Source organism: Antedon bifida, chromosome 4 (assembly GCF_963402885.1).
Source record: "Antedon bifida chromosome 4, ecAntBifi1.1, whole genome shotgun sequence".
In the NCBI taxonomy this organism is placed as follows: Eukaryota; Metazoa; Echinodermata; class Crinoidea; order Comatulida; family Antedonidae; genus Antedon; species Antedon bifida.
In genome coordinates this window covers 6,666,076-6,682,659 of record NC_136229.1, presented here as the reverse complement: position 1 = coordinate 6,682,659, position 16,584 = coordinate 6,666,076, and the positions used below count along the sequence as shown (strand labels likewise).

General features: G+C 33.5%; 2 protein-coding genes across 2 annotated transcripts in view; one reads left to right on the top strand and one right to left on the bottom strand.

Moving 5' to 3' along the window:
- The first annotated feature begins 18 nt into the window (after positions 1 to 18).
- On the top strand, positions 19 to 3,915 carry LOC144841527 (33 kDa inner dynein arm light chain, axonemal). The gene is made up of 6 exons (XM_078697888.1): positions 19 to 192; positions 895 to 1,049; positions 1,148 to 1,317; positions 1,535 to 1,713; positions 2,257 to 2,421; positions 3,423 to 3,915. The coding sequence occupies exons 1-6, from the start codon at positions 112 to 114 to the stop codon at positions 3,459 to 3,461; spliced, it is 789 nt and encodes a 262-aa protein (XP_078554014.1). The 5' UTR covers positions 19 to 111; the 3' UTR covers positions 3,462 to 3,915.
- A 677-nt stretch (positions 3,916 to 4,592) lies between these two features.
- LOC144841296 (uncharacterized) overlaps positions 4,593 to 16,584 on the bottom strand; it is a 29,026-nt gene continuing 17,034 nt past the window's right edge. Inside the window, exons 5-11 of the mRNA XM_078697578.1 lie at positions 15,876 to 15,948; positions 13,583 to 13,691; positions 13,017 to 13,161; positions 12,248 to 12,447; positions 10,532 to 10,686; positions 9,755 to 9,871; positions 4,593 to 9,498 (exon numbers count right to left, since the gene is read on the bottom strand). Of these exons, the coding sequence (XP_078553704.1) occupies positions 8,980 to 9,498; positions 9,755 to 9,871; positions 10,532 to 10,686; positions 12,248 to 12,447; positions 13,017 to 13,161; positions 13,583 to 13,691; positions 15,876 to 15,948 (1,318 nt within the window). The 3' untranslated portion in view covers positions 4,593 to 8,979. The remainder of the gene's footprint in view (positions 9,499 to 9,754; positions 9,872 to 10,531; positions 10,687 to 12,247; positions 12,448 to 13,016; positions 13,162 to 13,582; positions 13,692 to 15,875; positions 15,949 to 16,584) is intronic.

The window sequence follows — 16,584 nt, the reverse complement described above, 5'->3', positions numbered from 1 at the left end:
TTGTCATGTTTCCATGGTTATCAAAAAATCAGTAGGGGAATAATTTTGTGGAAGTGTAGTAATAGAAATCAAGTGTAATTTTTCACATTTGTAGAGATTTTCTGAGTTAAAATGATTCCACCAAATACATCCCTTGTTAAATATGATAACCCGGTGCTGGTAAGCCGTAATCCAGAAAAGAAAACACCAAGGGTAAGTTGAAATTAATTCCATTGCCATTTGAAATTTTGATGATGATGAGTGAATGAGCTGTGGGTGAGCCTGCCCTGGTGGCTGGCGCTGACTGATGACTGACACTGTCCACTGTACTCTGCTGAGAGAGTCGCGAGCAGTAAGGCCCAAACAGACAGTAGGCTAGGTTAGGCCTAATAAGTATTAGAAAGTCACCTGAGTGAGGGGAGGCCTAGGCTGGTAGGTAGGATAGGCTGAAATTAAATAGGCAAAATGAAAGCAAGAAGAACTTCTTGAAAATGAAGAAGGCCTCCAACCATCATGTGAATTGAGGGCGTCAATCAGATGGACCTTCATCATCATGCAAAACAAACTCACTCATTTATTATTCATCATTCAAAAAGGTCGCAAATAGCATGAGCGGCGCATTGTGGGAAGGGTTTGGGAGCACACGCGCACGTATGCCTAGGCTACGCGATTTGTTTGTACATACGCGTCGTGATGTTTGCGCCCAAACCGTTCCCATCATGCATTGTGCAATGACGTTCCTTGCAAATTCAAGCTATTTGCGATAAACCTTATGATTCATGTCATAATTATATATAGCCTATACATATATAATATCAACAGTTTAAAAAGAAAATTCATTTAGAGTTTAAATTAATGAAACCTATTTTACACCTTTACCATAGCCTATATCATAGTCTAACCATATATTTCCAGGCAAGAGCTCTGAAGACCAGCTCTCCACCACCTAATACTAGCAATGGTGGTCCTGTACCAAGTCCACCACCAAAAGGCGGAAGTAAGCTGCCTCCTATGGATGCCCAGAAGGCACAACAAACGGACGAAATACTTAATTCCATCCTACCACCTAGGTAAATATGAAAACAATAAACAACTAAAACCACTCAAATTCTGTTGTTTCTTTTTTAATGTCCTCCAAATGTCTAACTTCATTCTTCATAATTTTTAGAGAGTGGACAGAAAATGGTCAACTGTGGGTTCAACAGGTGTCCAGTACACCAGCCACCCGACTTGATGTGGTCAATCTTCAAGAACAGCTTGATATGAGGTTACAACAACGACAAGCAAGGGAAACAGGCATTTGTCCTGTCAGGAGAGAGCTTTACTCACAATGTTTCGGTAAATACTATCAAAGAATTATATGACATAAATATGCACAAAATGGACTATTGATTGTGTTGATATCTATTTTATATTAAGTAACATAATGTATAAAATTAGGTTTATTTAGGTCTGGAAAATGTTTTCAATGTTAATATAAACAAAAATACACATATTTATTTATTAATTTTGATAATGATTTATATGTAATTCGATCTTGGATGTTTTTTTTTAGATGAATTGATTCGACAGGTGACAATTAATTGTGCAGAACGAGGTCTTCTTTTGCTGCGGGTAAGAGATGAAATTCGCATGACAATTGCCGCTTATCAGACATTGTACGAAAGCAGTGTAGCATTCGGTATGAGAAAAGCTCTGCAGGCTGAACAAGGCAAGGCAGACATGGAGAAAAAGGTACAGGAAAACCATAATAAAAAGAAGTCGTAATAGGTTTTTACTATTAACATCTCAATCCATGTTGTTGTGGACAGACAAATATGTGCTGTTTTGTTGCAGCATATATAATACCCCTTTCACACCAAAAGCAAAACTCCGGAGACTTTGAAAGGGGTATTAAGTATGAAGGGACCCTTATTGTAGAAGAAAGTTGTTTCATACCTGTAAGAAATTCATACCCGATGCACGAGTGGTATCGTGTCTAGGGACTTTAAACATACTACAGTATCATGTCTTCTGACAGCCACCTTCATCCCATGTGATAGTAGTATAACAAAAATAGATTATTTAGGGTTAGTTTAAGTAATATTTACTTAAATCATCTCATATTGTGGGGTACCCCTTTTCTCATTTATTATGTAATATTTTATAAAATGTTATCTGTACTTTTGTTTTTATTTGAGAAATAAAATTTATTATTGATTATTGATTGATCTCCAAAACCACAGGACGTTTTTCAATAAAATCTTGTATGAATAATTTTTTCAATTTTTTTACTAGATACAAGAACTAGAACAAGACAAACGAGATCTTGAACGTGGAGTTAACGAATTGAAGGCTAAATGCGACGCCATCGAAAAACGAGAAGCAGAACGAAGACAGGTTGAAGAAAAGAAACACTCGGAAGAGATTCAATTCCTTAAAAGGACAAACCAACAACTAAAGGTACACTCTCACATTTGCCTATTTTTTTTTCCATATTTTGTCAGGTTTTTTTTTTTTTTTTGAATGACAGCAGTCCACCAAAAAAAACCAACTCTCCCAAATCCATAAACCGATACATTGACACAGAATGTACCGAAAAATCAGTGATCACATTCACCAATCACACTTAAATGAAACATTTCCCTTAAATAGTATTAATAAGGATTAAAGATGTATTGTCCCCCAAAAACATGAAAAATAAGATTAATTAAATCAGAATTTAAATAGGTTATTTAGTAGTTTTAATAAAGTTAATCCATTCCGTAAACAAAAATATTATGTTTTCTCATATAAAATGACAAAATACATGGTCAAATTCAACCAAAAGCCCATTGGCTGGCAGCCAATTTGGCTATATTTTGCTTTAAATTACAGTTTTTTCAGGTAAATACATTGTTTTTCGATTCAATTTTTGTTCAAAGTGGATAATTATTATGTGACATTAAAATGGCATATTCGACAAAAAAAATAATTTTTTAAGGGGGACAATACATCTTTAATCTAATAATTAATTTATAGAATTTACAGAATGTTTTTATTATAACTGTGTTTCCCTTAGGATCAGTGTGAATAAGGAATTTTAAATAGTATAAACACATATTGTTGCATTACAGTTTTGGAAGAGTTAACTATATATTTACTGCCTTTTTGTAAATTGTTTATTATTTTGTGACTACAGTAATATATGATTGAAAGTGTTCATCTGGTTTGAAGATACATTATTTTAAAATTCGATTTTGACAAACCAAAATTAGTTACTGACCTGACTGACAGTTTCAGTGCTCATTTCACGATTTTACGACCGTATTGTTAGGTGAACGCAACCTAACGGTGAGCATTTTGCTTAACACTGAAGAAAGTACTCGTCAGGTCAGTAACTAATTTTGGTTTGTCAAAATCGAATTTTCAAATACAGTAATATATATTTTTTTTTACTTTTAAATTATACTTTTATTTAACAGACCCAGTTGGAAGGGATCATTGCACCCAGTAAGAAATAGAATCCAATGTCTCCAGACTTATAATGAAAAACGCATGTACAGCATTTCTTTGTAAATACAAGATCAGAACAGACGTCCATTATTACTACATTCCAGTTTCATATCCAGTTGAATCAGACAAGATAACAGAATCCAAATATGGTTATAATTTAACCAAAATCAAATGGTATTCTGAACTTTTGAAAACCAAAATGATTTTATTTTTTGGAATCAATTAATTGATAAACTTGTATAAAATATCTTTAATTAGTATAATTGCCTTATAGTTACATACATAGTAAATTAATTGGTAAATACCATAGAAGTATATAAATATGTATGTGAAGAAAACTATATATTTTATTTATTTAGTGTTTTATTCTCTTTTTCCGTCCATTAATAATGATTGAATTTCTACACCTTGTACTGTTTGCAAGTATTGATTTACAGTAACTATTTTGGTGAATAATCTATGTTTTGATCTTAATAAAACCAATTGAACGAATATTTGTTTATAAAGTTGTGTTATACTTCCAAATAAAATACACACTGACTTGAGTATAATCCCACCTTGGGATATAAATATGCTCACCTGTATAAAGCTCTGTCTACACTATCAAACTAGTTTGACAAAAAAAGTGTGATGTGCCCAAATATGGTAGTGATATGCTCAAATACGGTAGTGATATGACATCATCATGTTCATATAAGGGCACATTACATATTTTTGTCACGTAAAGTTTGATAGTGTAGACAGAGCTTTCTTTCCTCCATGATATGTGCTCAGCTGCATTGTGGTACGTGACTGAGGAGAGGGCATGTATGCAAACTAGCGTATCTGATTGGCCGATTGGAGTGGCCAAATTTCATACGCCCTCTCATAGTGAATCAATTGTTGAGCAATGATCAAGACAAGTTGTGACACTAAGGTAATTATTTCACCTCTTTGGTTTGAGTCCTTTTAATAAAAATTATTATGAAAACCTGACTAAAGCTCTGTCTACACTATCAAACTTGATGTCACAAAAAGAAATATTATGTCACTGCCATATTTGGGCACATCACACTTTTGTCAAACTAGTTTGAGACAGAGCTTAAGCATCAAATTCTTCCATTCAAAAGTTTATAGAACAAATACACAAACAACACAAATAAAAACTGAATCAGTCAATTTATTGTTCATTAACTTAAGTCATCAATAAATTTCATTTAATTATATTTTATTCAGTATCTACAATTCAAAAATATAGTTAAATATATAGTAGTTTAACATCATATCTTAAAACTGTTCATTGTTTACTGAAAAGAAAAAAAAACAGATAAAAATTAAAAATGTGAAGAAAAAAAAAGATAACAGATAAAACTCCAACACCATTAATAGCCCTTTCATATCGCCTAGCAAAAGAGTTTAAACATGCCTGGGTGCAAACCAGTGTGTATAAACTTGGCGATATGATAGGTGTATGTTGGGCTTAGAAGCTTCTCTTCTCGCACATATAAAGTTTTGTACCGCTTTGTGAGTGAAATGAGGTACATGAGCACAATACAGATTAGAACTGGATAAAAAAAAATATAAATAATATCTAATTTAAAGATGTATTGTCCCCAAAAAACTGGAAAAATGAAGATTAATAAAAAAAATAATGTTTTCACTTATAAAAATACAAAATAAACGGTTAAATTCAACTGCCAGTCAATTTTTTTTTTTTCAATACAATTTTTTGTCAAAATGAATAACTATTATGAGACATTAAAATGATAAATCATGTAAAACGGACAGAAAGTCCTACTCCACTTAAAATACAATAAAATGTTGTTCGATCAAGAGTGATTTGTGGTGAAAAAATGATGGAAAAAATTGGAATTATTATGATCAACTAACCTAAAATATAACAGCATTTGTGCTATCTGCAGCAAAAATAAATAATGGATTGTAGATTACTACAATTCACATTTATCCTCATTATGAATAATTAAAATATTAATTACAATTCATATCAAAACAATTTATTACAGCATCAACAAGTTGTGGGTAGCGCCATGGAGTAACACTAGCAAGACAGACACTACACATCTGATATGGATTTTGAGTTTTCACGAAGATACACTAATGATTACCTTTAACATACAAAGAAATTGCTCTAACGTCTTGTATAAATATTAACAGTTTGTATTTGTTTTGATTCTCACTAACACACCAGTAATTTTAGCAATTACGAATTCACTAACCCAAATTATAAATTTGCCAAAAGGAATGTTCCATTTGTTTTATTTGTGCAATGGAACGAATATTTTCATTAGTTGAATATGAAGTTTTTCATCCAACTCATAAAAATATTCTTATCATATGCATTCATATTGATATTTTAAATAACACCTGAGTATATTGCCTGATCATCTGATTGGATGATATTAGGCTACACCCCTTATTTGGAAAAATCTAACTTGATCGCAAGAACTCTGTATTTATTTCCAATGATTTGCAACATAAATGACAACAATCATCTCAATGTTTACATCATCATGTTATAATGAGCAAATACAATCGTGTACAAATAATGAGAGTGAGAATAATTCATGAGTTAAATAGAAAAGTCAATCTTCCAACAAATGAAATAGTCATTATTTGTTTTATAACACACCTACTGTGAATTATTCAACAACATGACCTTTAGCCTTTTTTGAGTAGATGGCATGCTAGGACACTGCTGTCTGTCTCCCCTTAAGCTTGGGTCACACTTGGGTGTAATGCAATGACATAGGCACAACGCAAGTGAGTTTACCAATCACAAGCAAAATCGTAAAAAGCGTAATTAACCAATTAAAAGGCAAGAATACAATCAAATGTGTTATAGAAACCCAGTTTCAATTCACCAATCACACTAAAGGGTTTCACACCTGTTCCGGCACGGTTCCGGTCCGGCGCCGGAAAATCCAATCGAACTTCAATGTTTCGTTTTCACGCGGCTACGCGCATATTGATTGGCGCATAGCCGCATGGAGCGTCGTGAAAACGAAACATTGATGCTCGATTCGCCGGACTGGAACCGGTGTGAAAGACCCTTAAAGTCAGTCATTTCCTTTTAATAAGTACATTTATTAATTATTATTAACCCTAATGGCAACTTTAGTAGCAACTCGATACGAACTGACTCTACTGGCCTTAATTAACATAGCATATAACTGTACCACCAATATATTACCAACATAACTAAAGTATCTAAACAAGAATACATGCTGTAAACAATCTTATTACAATTTGAATAACCAGACCCCTATGGGGACCAAGGTTCATATTCAGATTAAGCTCTGTCTACACTATTAAACTTTATGTGACAAACAAATTTTATGTGCCAATATATGATGATGTCATATCACTACCATATTTAAGTATATCACTACTATATTTGGGCACATCATACTTTTTTTGTCAAACTAGGTTGATAGTGTAGACAGAGCTTAGACAATGTTTCATATTAGAAAACAATAACAAATTTACTGATTAAATTAATTATTAATGTCAAGGTTCACCACTTGAATATAATAATGACATACAATAATAAACCTTTATAAATTTTAAAATTTGCAACATACAACATTGAGCAAAATTCTAGAATACAGCTATGATTTCAAAAAAAGAATCGGAGTTAGGGGGAAAATGGAAAAAAGCTTCCAACTTGTTATCAGATAGTCTATATTGTTTTGACAACTCTTGTAACATGAACACACTGCTGATTTTGCCATTTTTCCCCTAACTTTTATTATTTCATTCTCTGTCCATGGAGTATAAGGCCTACATAAATGTTTAAGAACAACTATTCTCCTGGTTGATGGAATGCTTGTAACATGTAGCATACAAAATAATATTTGTTTTGAATTATGTTAAATTTTCTTAAAATCATAGCCATACAACTACTCAGTACTACAAGAACAGATTGGAGCATCACTTGCAAAGTGTTATTTATTTATCTATTTTTTACCCAGGCTTTATTACACCTAGGGAGTGAGTTTGTCTTGAGCATGGTTCCCACTAGCGACACAATGTAATGTAGCTACGTATCGACGCAAAGTACTGTATTGCATAATCGGGAACCGATGACGCAACAGTGCTGCAAACATCGGTTTGATTTCACGCAGACGGGGCAAACACAATTATTGGAAGGCCATTTTCTTACGTTGTGTGGGAACCACACTTTACCAAAAAGAACTGAACACCTTCTAGTAACACTCAACAATAGAAGCGATTGAAAACATTCATCTGGTTTGTAGTACTAAATTAATTTTAAGTTTTAATTGGTTTTTTAAATTTCTAAATTCACCTAGTAGAATTATAAACATCATAAAATAAACAACTTTGTTTTAAGCAACAAATACCAATTATACCCAAGTCATAATACAGTAATATGTACACAGTAAGCCAGCCCGTAACCAGCATTTTATAGTCATCATGAGCTAGGCTATAGTTAGGCCTATCTACCATCATTTTCAATGCTGATCTGAGGGTATTTTAAGAAAAGGGAGTTTGTTCGAACCCCCTGGCTATGGGCTTGGTAACATCACTAATGTAAGAGTAAGTTGTATTTGTTTTTACTGCCATTTTATTTACACTTCGAACCAATTAAAACTCCTGGGTGGAGGCAACAACAAAATGCAATATACAACCCTGTCTCTAGTGTTGCTTAATTTGACAAATAAATATAAATAAACATTTAATAATACAATTTCCTTCTTCAGTTTTGCCAATGACTGTCTGAATTTTTTTAAATTATAGAATAGAAACCAATTAAATACCACACACAACATTTGCATGAAAGCTAAAATATACATATATAATTTATTTTTACATAAGTTAAGATTCCTAGTGTATACTCTATTACCACATACAAGAGAATGTAACCAAATTTAACACATATTTCATGCATTTAATGTGTATAAAATTGTAAAATCTGTGTATTAAGTCTTACACTTACAGGCTGTACATAAACTGTTAAACTTCATACAATGTAACATTCATCTCTGTGTAACATATATCATATCTTGTATGTGTGAATAGGTATTACAATTAGCATAACATTAAAACTTTATTCTCAGTTTTTGAGAGAATCTTGCATTTATTTTTGCACTACCTAGAGGCTAAGCCTAAAAAAATTATGTTGCCTAGGCCCAATGACCTGAAATTTTGTAAAATCTAGGTACGGTAAGTAAGCATTAATCTTTTTTTTAATACCATGCATAATTGAAAATTCTATAGCGTCCTCTATCATTAATATATAATCACCAAAAAAAAATAATCTGACCTACTGACCATGTTTTTAAAGTGATGCTGTGCTTTGGTAACATAATTTATTTAAGCAGTGGCGTAAGGCAGGGGAAAAGGCCCTGGTTTAGCACTCATAAAGGCCCACCAATGCTGGGTAGCTGCATTAGGCTGCTCATGCTCTGAGGCCCCTTAAACTGTAGAGCCTCTGGGTTTAACCACATGGCTGTTACGCCACTGCTTTTATCAGTAATTAACGTACACCCGACACATAAATTGTCATCAAAACTCTATTCCAACTTTAAGCACATTGTCTTCTGGCAGTAATTTCTCAGCCCCGAATTCAGACGCGAATCTATCATCAGTAGGAGTAACCTCCTGGCTAGTTAAGGCATCGGCAGCTTCTAATGTACACTGGTCTTGAAATTGCTTTGGCAGTGAAACTTCAGACTCGAAATGATTGTTTGAGATTTTTAACTTTAACTGAGGTCTCTCCTCGTTACTCTTCAAACTTGGTATAATTGACACCCCTTCTTGATATGTGTCATCATCTTCGTCAACAGCGCACACAATGTTGTCGGTGTTGTCGTCAAACACACTATCAATATCATCCTCTTCATTGTTCGTTGGATCGGTACCGTCATTTAATTCAGATTTTTGTATACAACCGTATTTCTTATAATCGGGTACCATTTCAGCTGTACTCGGGGAGTAACATTCAGAGCTGGATGCCGTACCGGAATCAATTCCTGTGTTTCCAGTGTCGGATGATTTCTTACGTGAGCATTGTTCATACTGATCCTGTGAATATAAATATATATATATATTTAAAAAAATTTATAAAAATATTGTGATATTTATTAAGGTTTTTGCATGAAATACCATTCAAGATATGGCTTGGAAAAATTATATATAAACCTATTATAGTTTGAATAGGATAGACACCCGCTACAGAACAGGAGATGCCATTATGGCTGCCATCTTGGATCCAAGATGGCGGACAATTTTCAAATGTAGTTTATTTAAAAATTTATTTAATAAAAAAATTTCTTTTTACCTTGACTTTCTGTAGTTGAGCAAGTACATCAGCTACATCCCCAACTGATGAGGGCGCTGTCAGACCTACTTCAGAAAACAATGGGAAAATGTCTGGTGGATGACTAATGCTCTTACTCTGAAAGTAAAAAACAAAACTGCTTAGACTTTTCTTCAGGGAGAATTTAATCAATTATTTTATTTTTTTACTGACCAACAGTTTGAGTAGGAAATCTAGCGAGATGAAAGTCTCAATATTATACAAAAAATAATAAATGTTCATGAATGCAATGGTACAAATAATTTCATGAGGTAAAAATAGAACATTTCGTCTTTTACCAAATGCGTAACGTAAGGGCGTGTGGCGCAGTGTGTTGGACGTTGGACTACCGATCGTCAGACCTAGGTTCGAATCCAACTCTCGCCGCATTGCTTGTATCCGTAGGCAAGATACTTTACTTACGTTGCCTCTCTCCACCCAGGTGTATAAATGGGTACCCAGTTAGATCTACACACAACTTTGCGCTGGTTACCGGCTGCATTATGGGAGTATGTTTCCATACTGGGGGTAATAATGCTTGTAAAGCGCCTTTGAGCATGATTACTCATGAAAAGGGCGCTATATAAATGTGGTATTATTATTAAATGAAAATATTTGTTCCATTGCACACATATAAAGCATTCATTTATTATCCAATCAAATGACCAGAATCTACTCAGGTGTGTTATAATTAATGTATGATATGTGATGATAAATATCCTGCATTTGGGAAATATATATATCTTTTTTTAAGCATACCATCCATGACGCTTTTCGACTGCGCATCTTAGCTTGTTTTTTCCTCATCCTGGTCACGTTACCAGCAAACATCCATTCATCCTCCTCGTTCTTCTTGCGTATAATGACACGACCAACATCTTCATTAAAAGATGATGATGCTGAAAGTGAGGTACCTATTATTAAAAGATCAAGAAAAGAGATTAAAAGATCAAGAAAAGAGATTAAAAGATCAAGAAAAGAGATTAAAAGATCAAGAAAAGAGATTAAAAGATCAAGAAAAGAGATTAGAGAAAGATGATATAAACTTAGTAGAGCACACTGTATGCTTTTTTAGCCAGTTGTTCTTACAACAGTGTAAAAAAAAATCCATTATAAATCCTTATATGATGATATGAAAATATGGTGTATTTATTATTTACAGTTTAATATACAACTAAAAGCATGATTTGAGAAAATTGCGGATAGATCACGTAATTGATCGCGTACCTCCACTCCACATTTTATTTTAGTCTTCAGTGGAGTTAGGTCTAGTATACACAAGTATACTTTATTTTAACATTAGGCTGAATTGTGTATGATTGACAAAAAATGCATAAATAAATCAGTAACACAAATCACAAATATAAAAGTCACAAAAAAAACCACTCCAGAGATTAAAGATACCTAAACCAGTTGAGCAATGATTCGAGTTTGTTTAGCAGTTCGGTAATAAAGGGGACATGGCTGTTAGAAACGGTTTAGTTTTACAAGTCATGATTATGTCATATCACCATATTTGGGCATATCACTACTATATTTGGTCACACCACACTTTTTTTTGTCAAAGTAGTTTGATAGTGTAGACAAAGCTTTAGACTAGTCACAACTTGTTTTGACATAATCTTGCAGACAGACAGCCAAATAAACCGAAGTGATCCTTCTAGATGATTCTCGTACATAATCAATATCTTATTTTTAAATCCAATTGGCTTATTGTTTCTATAAATAGTATACTACTAGAAAGTTCCTGACTGTTCTTTCATTAATTCTACATTGTTTCCTATTTCTATAAGTAGCCCTTATGTTTTACTAGAATGTTGCATGTACAATAGTGAATATTTTTCTGTAGGTTTACATAGAAGGGCATATTTATACAGTAGAGTTTTGTTTCCTGATGAGGATATTTGTATCCTGGCAAGGACAACATACCACCCTGTCTCTCTCTGGTGAGGAAATCTTTGAGGAACAGTAATCAATTACATATATATAATTATATAGAAAATAAAACACTTGTAGGTGGGTAAATATAGGTGTTTTTTATACTAATCTGAGGATCCCGATCGCATCCTGTTCACCCTCTAAATAAATTCTTTAAGCTTAGCCAAACTGGTAGACTAATCACTCTGAATCAAAACACTAAACGTTGCCGACAATCATTTGTTTATAATTCAATTCATGTATTTAATAGCAAGTTCGTAAGATCTCTTTAGATTCATTGGTTAAACACTTTTTTTTTGTATTCAGTTTATTTCTGTATGTAAATCAAAATGTAAACCAACCAACCAAATTTCATAGTACCTCGGTGTTAAAATGATAATACATATGGTATCGTATGTTAAATAAAATCACATCTAGCAAAAGATGGTCGCCATAATGCGCTAAAATCACTGTAGATCACAGAAAGCATTGATTCTGGTCCTGGTGTTGAACCATGGGCCTATAAAGTGTGATAGAGAAATGCACTACAATACTTACTGGTTGGAACGTGGCTAGAGCTAACAGCAGCAGCATCTTGAATGGGAGGTATAAACTGAGAGTTCCTATCTGTTAAAGCATGGTTTGGCCCTGAATCAGTGCTATCACTTGTGCATCTCACGAGGTAGGTATTTAATATGTTGCAAACTTTTAACTTGTAGGAGAACGGCTCGGACACTTGTTCTTTAAATTTCTGTTTGCTACAAATTTAAGAGAAAACAATTGTTTCATAAATAATTTTGTATTTTATTTCAACAATATTTAACGAGGATGATCCATTTTTAAGAAAAACAAATGTTTTCATAAATAATTTTTTATTTTATTTCAACAATATTTAACAAGGATGGTCCATCCAGCCAAAGCTGATCATCAGTACAATACAATTTGTAGCATGAAAATATAACAGTTGAAAATTTAAAATAAAATTAAAATAATTTATTTTTAATTATGTCTTATGAAAGCAACGAATAAATGGTAATTCACTTAATCACATGGACATTAACAGGATATGCCTTATTTGGGCACTATTCATTCGTGTATTTCCAAATGGTTATTATTTACTTCCCAAATATGGTTATCCTTTACTTTCCAAATATGGTTATCCTTTACTTTCCAAATATGGTTATCCTTTACTTTCCAAATATGGTTATCCTTTACTTCTCAAACCCCTATTATGACATCCCCTATATTGCTGGTATTATTTCCAATTCTCTATTTTTGGATGCCAACGATATTTGTTTTATTTTATCACTTTCATTTTCAAACTTACAATTCTCTGTGTTTCGCTTCACGTTGTAGCGTCTTCTGTCGTTCATTTTGCTCACGTAGCATTGCACGTTGTTCGTGGAACTGCTTCAGTTCAACTTGATAGTTTGCTTGAATTTTTCGTTTTTGGCTGTACAATTCATCAATTTCTAAATGAAGTATTAAGAAAATATTGACATATTTATTTATTGATTGTGCAGAAATATACTGACAATATCATGGAATTCAAAATATATATAGAATGTGTCAAAGGTCAAGGGTCAAGAGAGAATGACTCCACCCCAGTTGTTTTTATATTTAGAGAAACACAGATATAAAATAATAATAAACAAATTCCGCTATACTCATGATTCTCTGACTATACTATCAAACTAGTTTGATGAAAAAAGTGTGATGTGCCCAAATATGGTAGTAATATTCCAAAATATGGTAGTGATATGACATCATCATGTCCACATATGCGCACATTTTTTTTAGACAAATTCATGTATTGGACAAAGCATGTATAAACTTAACCAAGGACATTAGGAAGCATGTTATAGCAACTCTTTTCTAGCCCTCATTTATTACCTTTCTTTAGGCTAGTGTATTCTACAGTAGCCTGGCTTCGCACTTCTTTCAGCTGTTTCTTGACTTTATGCTCTTCTTCACTCACCCTACTAATCTCTTTGAAGAGTTTCTGTTTCAAAACAAAATCGTAGTTAATTAAAAGGCCAAAATAGTGCTCTGTCTACACTATCAAACTAGTTTGACAAAAAAGTGTTATGTGCCCAAATATGGTAGTGGTATGATATCATCATGTCCATATATGGGCACATCACATTTTTTTGCCACATAAAGTTTGATAGTGTAGACAGGCTTATGTCTGTGATCCTTCAGCAAAATTATCCTGGCAGAACTTGCAGTAACATTCGTTCTCTGAGCTTGATGTGAAGCATGTGTCAATAGGCTTAGATTAGAGTGGGTAATCACACTATGGGCCTGTTTCTGCTGCATAAAAATAACCGGTTAAAATCGGTGTGAATAAATTAAAATCGGTGTGAATAAATTAACTCCATTTTCTTGCCAGCAGAAACAGGACACATTTTTGATAACCGGTTAAAAGGCAGCGCAAAATAACCGGTTAAAAACACCAATTTAAATCGGTGTTAGAACGCCGTTTAACCGGTTATCGTTGAGCAATTCTTAGCTGCAACACGAAATAACGGTTATTTGATTGACAGTTGTGACCCCGGGTCAGATACCGTCGCGTACCATGTGTGTTTTCCTCGTGGTTTTGACAGTCGAACGAAAAAGTGAACATGTATGTGGTTGAATGAAATCACAAGATATGTTATTCAGTTGTGGGGGGAAGAGAAAGTACGGTGAAGGATGGCAGGCAATAGAAAAGATTCACAGATATATAAGAACATTTTTGCGAAAGTAAAAGAGGAATTCAGGGTGGAGTTCCGGACTACCCAAGCCTTGGCTAAACAATTTGAGGTGTTAATACACGCTCGCGAAGGATATGGTCCTATAAATACCAAAACGGAAACAAAAGGGACTCAGAATGTTGCAAATACCTACCAAACGAGAATAGATAATGGTTAATTAATTATGAAAACCCAAATTTTATAGCAAAAATCGTCCGAACAAAAACTGAAACCAAACGAGCGTATTTATGGCACGCCCCTAGTGCCTTTAATAGGAGAACAATGAACAATCTTATTTTGATCGTTTTACATCATAATTTTTTATAAAAACATCACATCGACCGAAAACAAAGGTTATCAGAGCCTTTGTTAATATATTAAATATGATTTTATTAAGCATAGAAATGTGCTATTATTTATGTTAGTATATAAATATACGAAATAATGTTCAACACTCATTATTCTATTAAAGGCACTATATGCGTGCGATATTCTATGACTACTCTCGTTTGATTTAAGTTTTTGCGGCTAAACTCATCGTTTTTAACATAAATTCGGACGATTTTTGCTATAAAAGTTGGGTTTTCATAATTAATTAACAATTATATACTCTCGTTTGGTAGGTATTGCAACATTCTGAGTCTCGTTTTTGTTTCCGTTTGGTGTGTAGTAGGACCGCGCTCGCGAAAGACAACTGTCGTTCACGTGGGAAGGGCCGTATGACAATCGCCTTTTTGAGGAATTAGGCTAGATAATAATTATCCTAGGCGATCGGGCGCTGCACGACCCTCCCCATGTTAATTGAAGGCGGCATGAGAATTAATTTTATTAGTGATGGTAAGTAGGCTTTACAAAAAACAAAACTTCTAGACCTGGAGACAACATTTTATTATGTTAAGATGTTTGAGATGTTCGGCGATATCACACACACGTGTGTACTGACGTCGATGTAAACAAACAGCCAACTTACTACTTCCGTCTGAGTGTATTGCATTTTGGGTAATGATGACGTTTTGCTCGACGACCACCCATAGATTTAACCGGTTATTTCGGAGCACAAATTGAGCAGAAACGCGGTCTTGTTATTGTTATCTATTTTTAATCTATTTTAAAATAACTGGTTAAATTGCGTTATGCAGCAGAAACAGACCCTATATTATACAATATCAGCTACCCATTGTGCCAAAAGCCACAAACCACTAACCACATCATGGTGGAGTCTGTCTGGCCTTGGCCTATTGATCAACCTACATGAAATTGTCAGTCCACTTTAAAAGAGCAATTCCTAGTCTGTCCGTCCCAACTCATTAAAATGGAAATTTTTTTATAATTGACACGAATGAACGAACAAGGGTAGTGTTGTTTAATTAAATGTTACTGTATTGAGCAACATCATAATAATGATGATAAACATGTTTAAAACAATTTTTTTTTTTTAAACTTAAACTTACTTCTCGCTCTGCTCTTAATCTATTCTTCTTTCCAATTTCCACATCGAGTTCTTCCTTTTCACCTATATACTCCCTGAATAAACAGAAATAATTCAATTATATATAAATACATAAAATGTCATGTTAACTGAAACATAATTATGTCATAATCATTTTTTTGGGGGGTGGGGAGGCTGTTTAAATTAGTATATACAAAATATTTTAAGCATGCATTTAATTGAGAATTACAGTAATTCACAGATAGATAATACGAATACTTTACAACAGGGATATAGCTATAAGAATTGATCGATGAACAATGTAAACAGGATATGCCTTATTTGGTCATCATGGCTTTAATTCCAAATATGGTATTACAGTAAAACTTTGAATAGACAGATATGGTAATAAAAAAAAGCGCAAGACTTTTGAAAATGGCAACTATGGAAGGCACAGAGTGCATTTAGTCGAAGGTTTACAATTACATAGAATCATATCGTAGACAAAGTGAGGGAAAGGTCTACAATCAAGACAAGACTGCATTTTTAGAAGGTGGTTATACTGGAAGGCCAAATTATACCCCTTTCACACCAAACTCTGCAGTGATCTCCGGAGACAACCCAGAATTTGTTACCATTCAAAACGTCAATAAATTCCGGAGAGACCCCATTCACATCAACATAGCAACACCAGGTTTTTTTTAATAAAATCGTAAATACTACCCTCTATT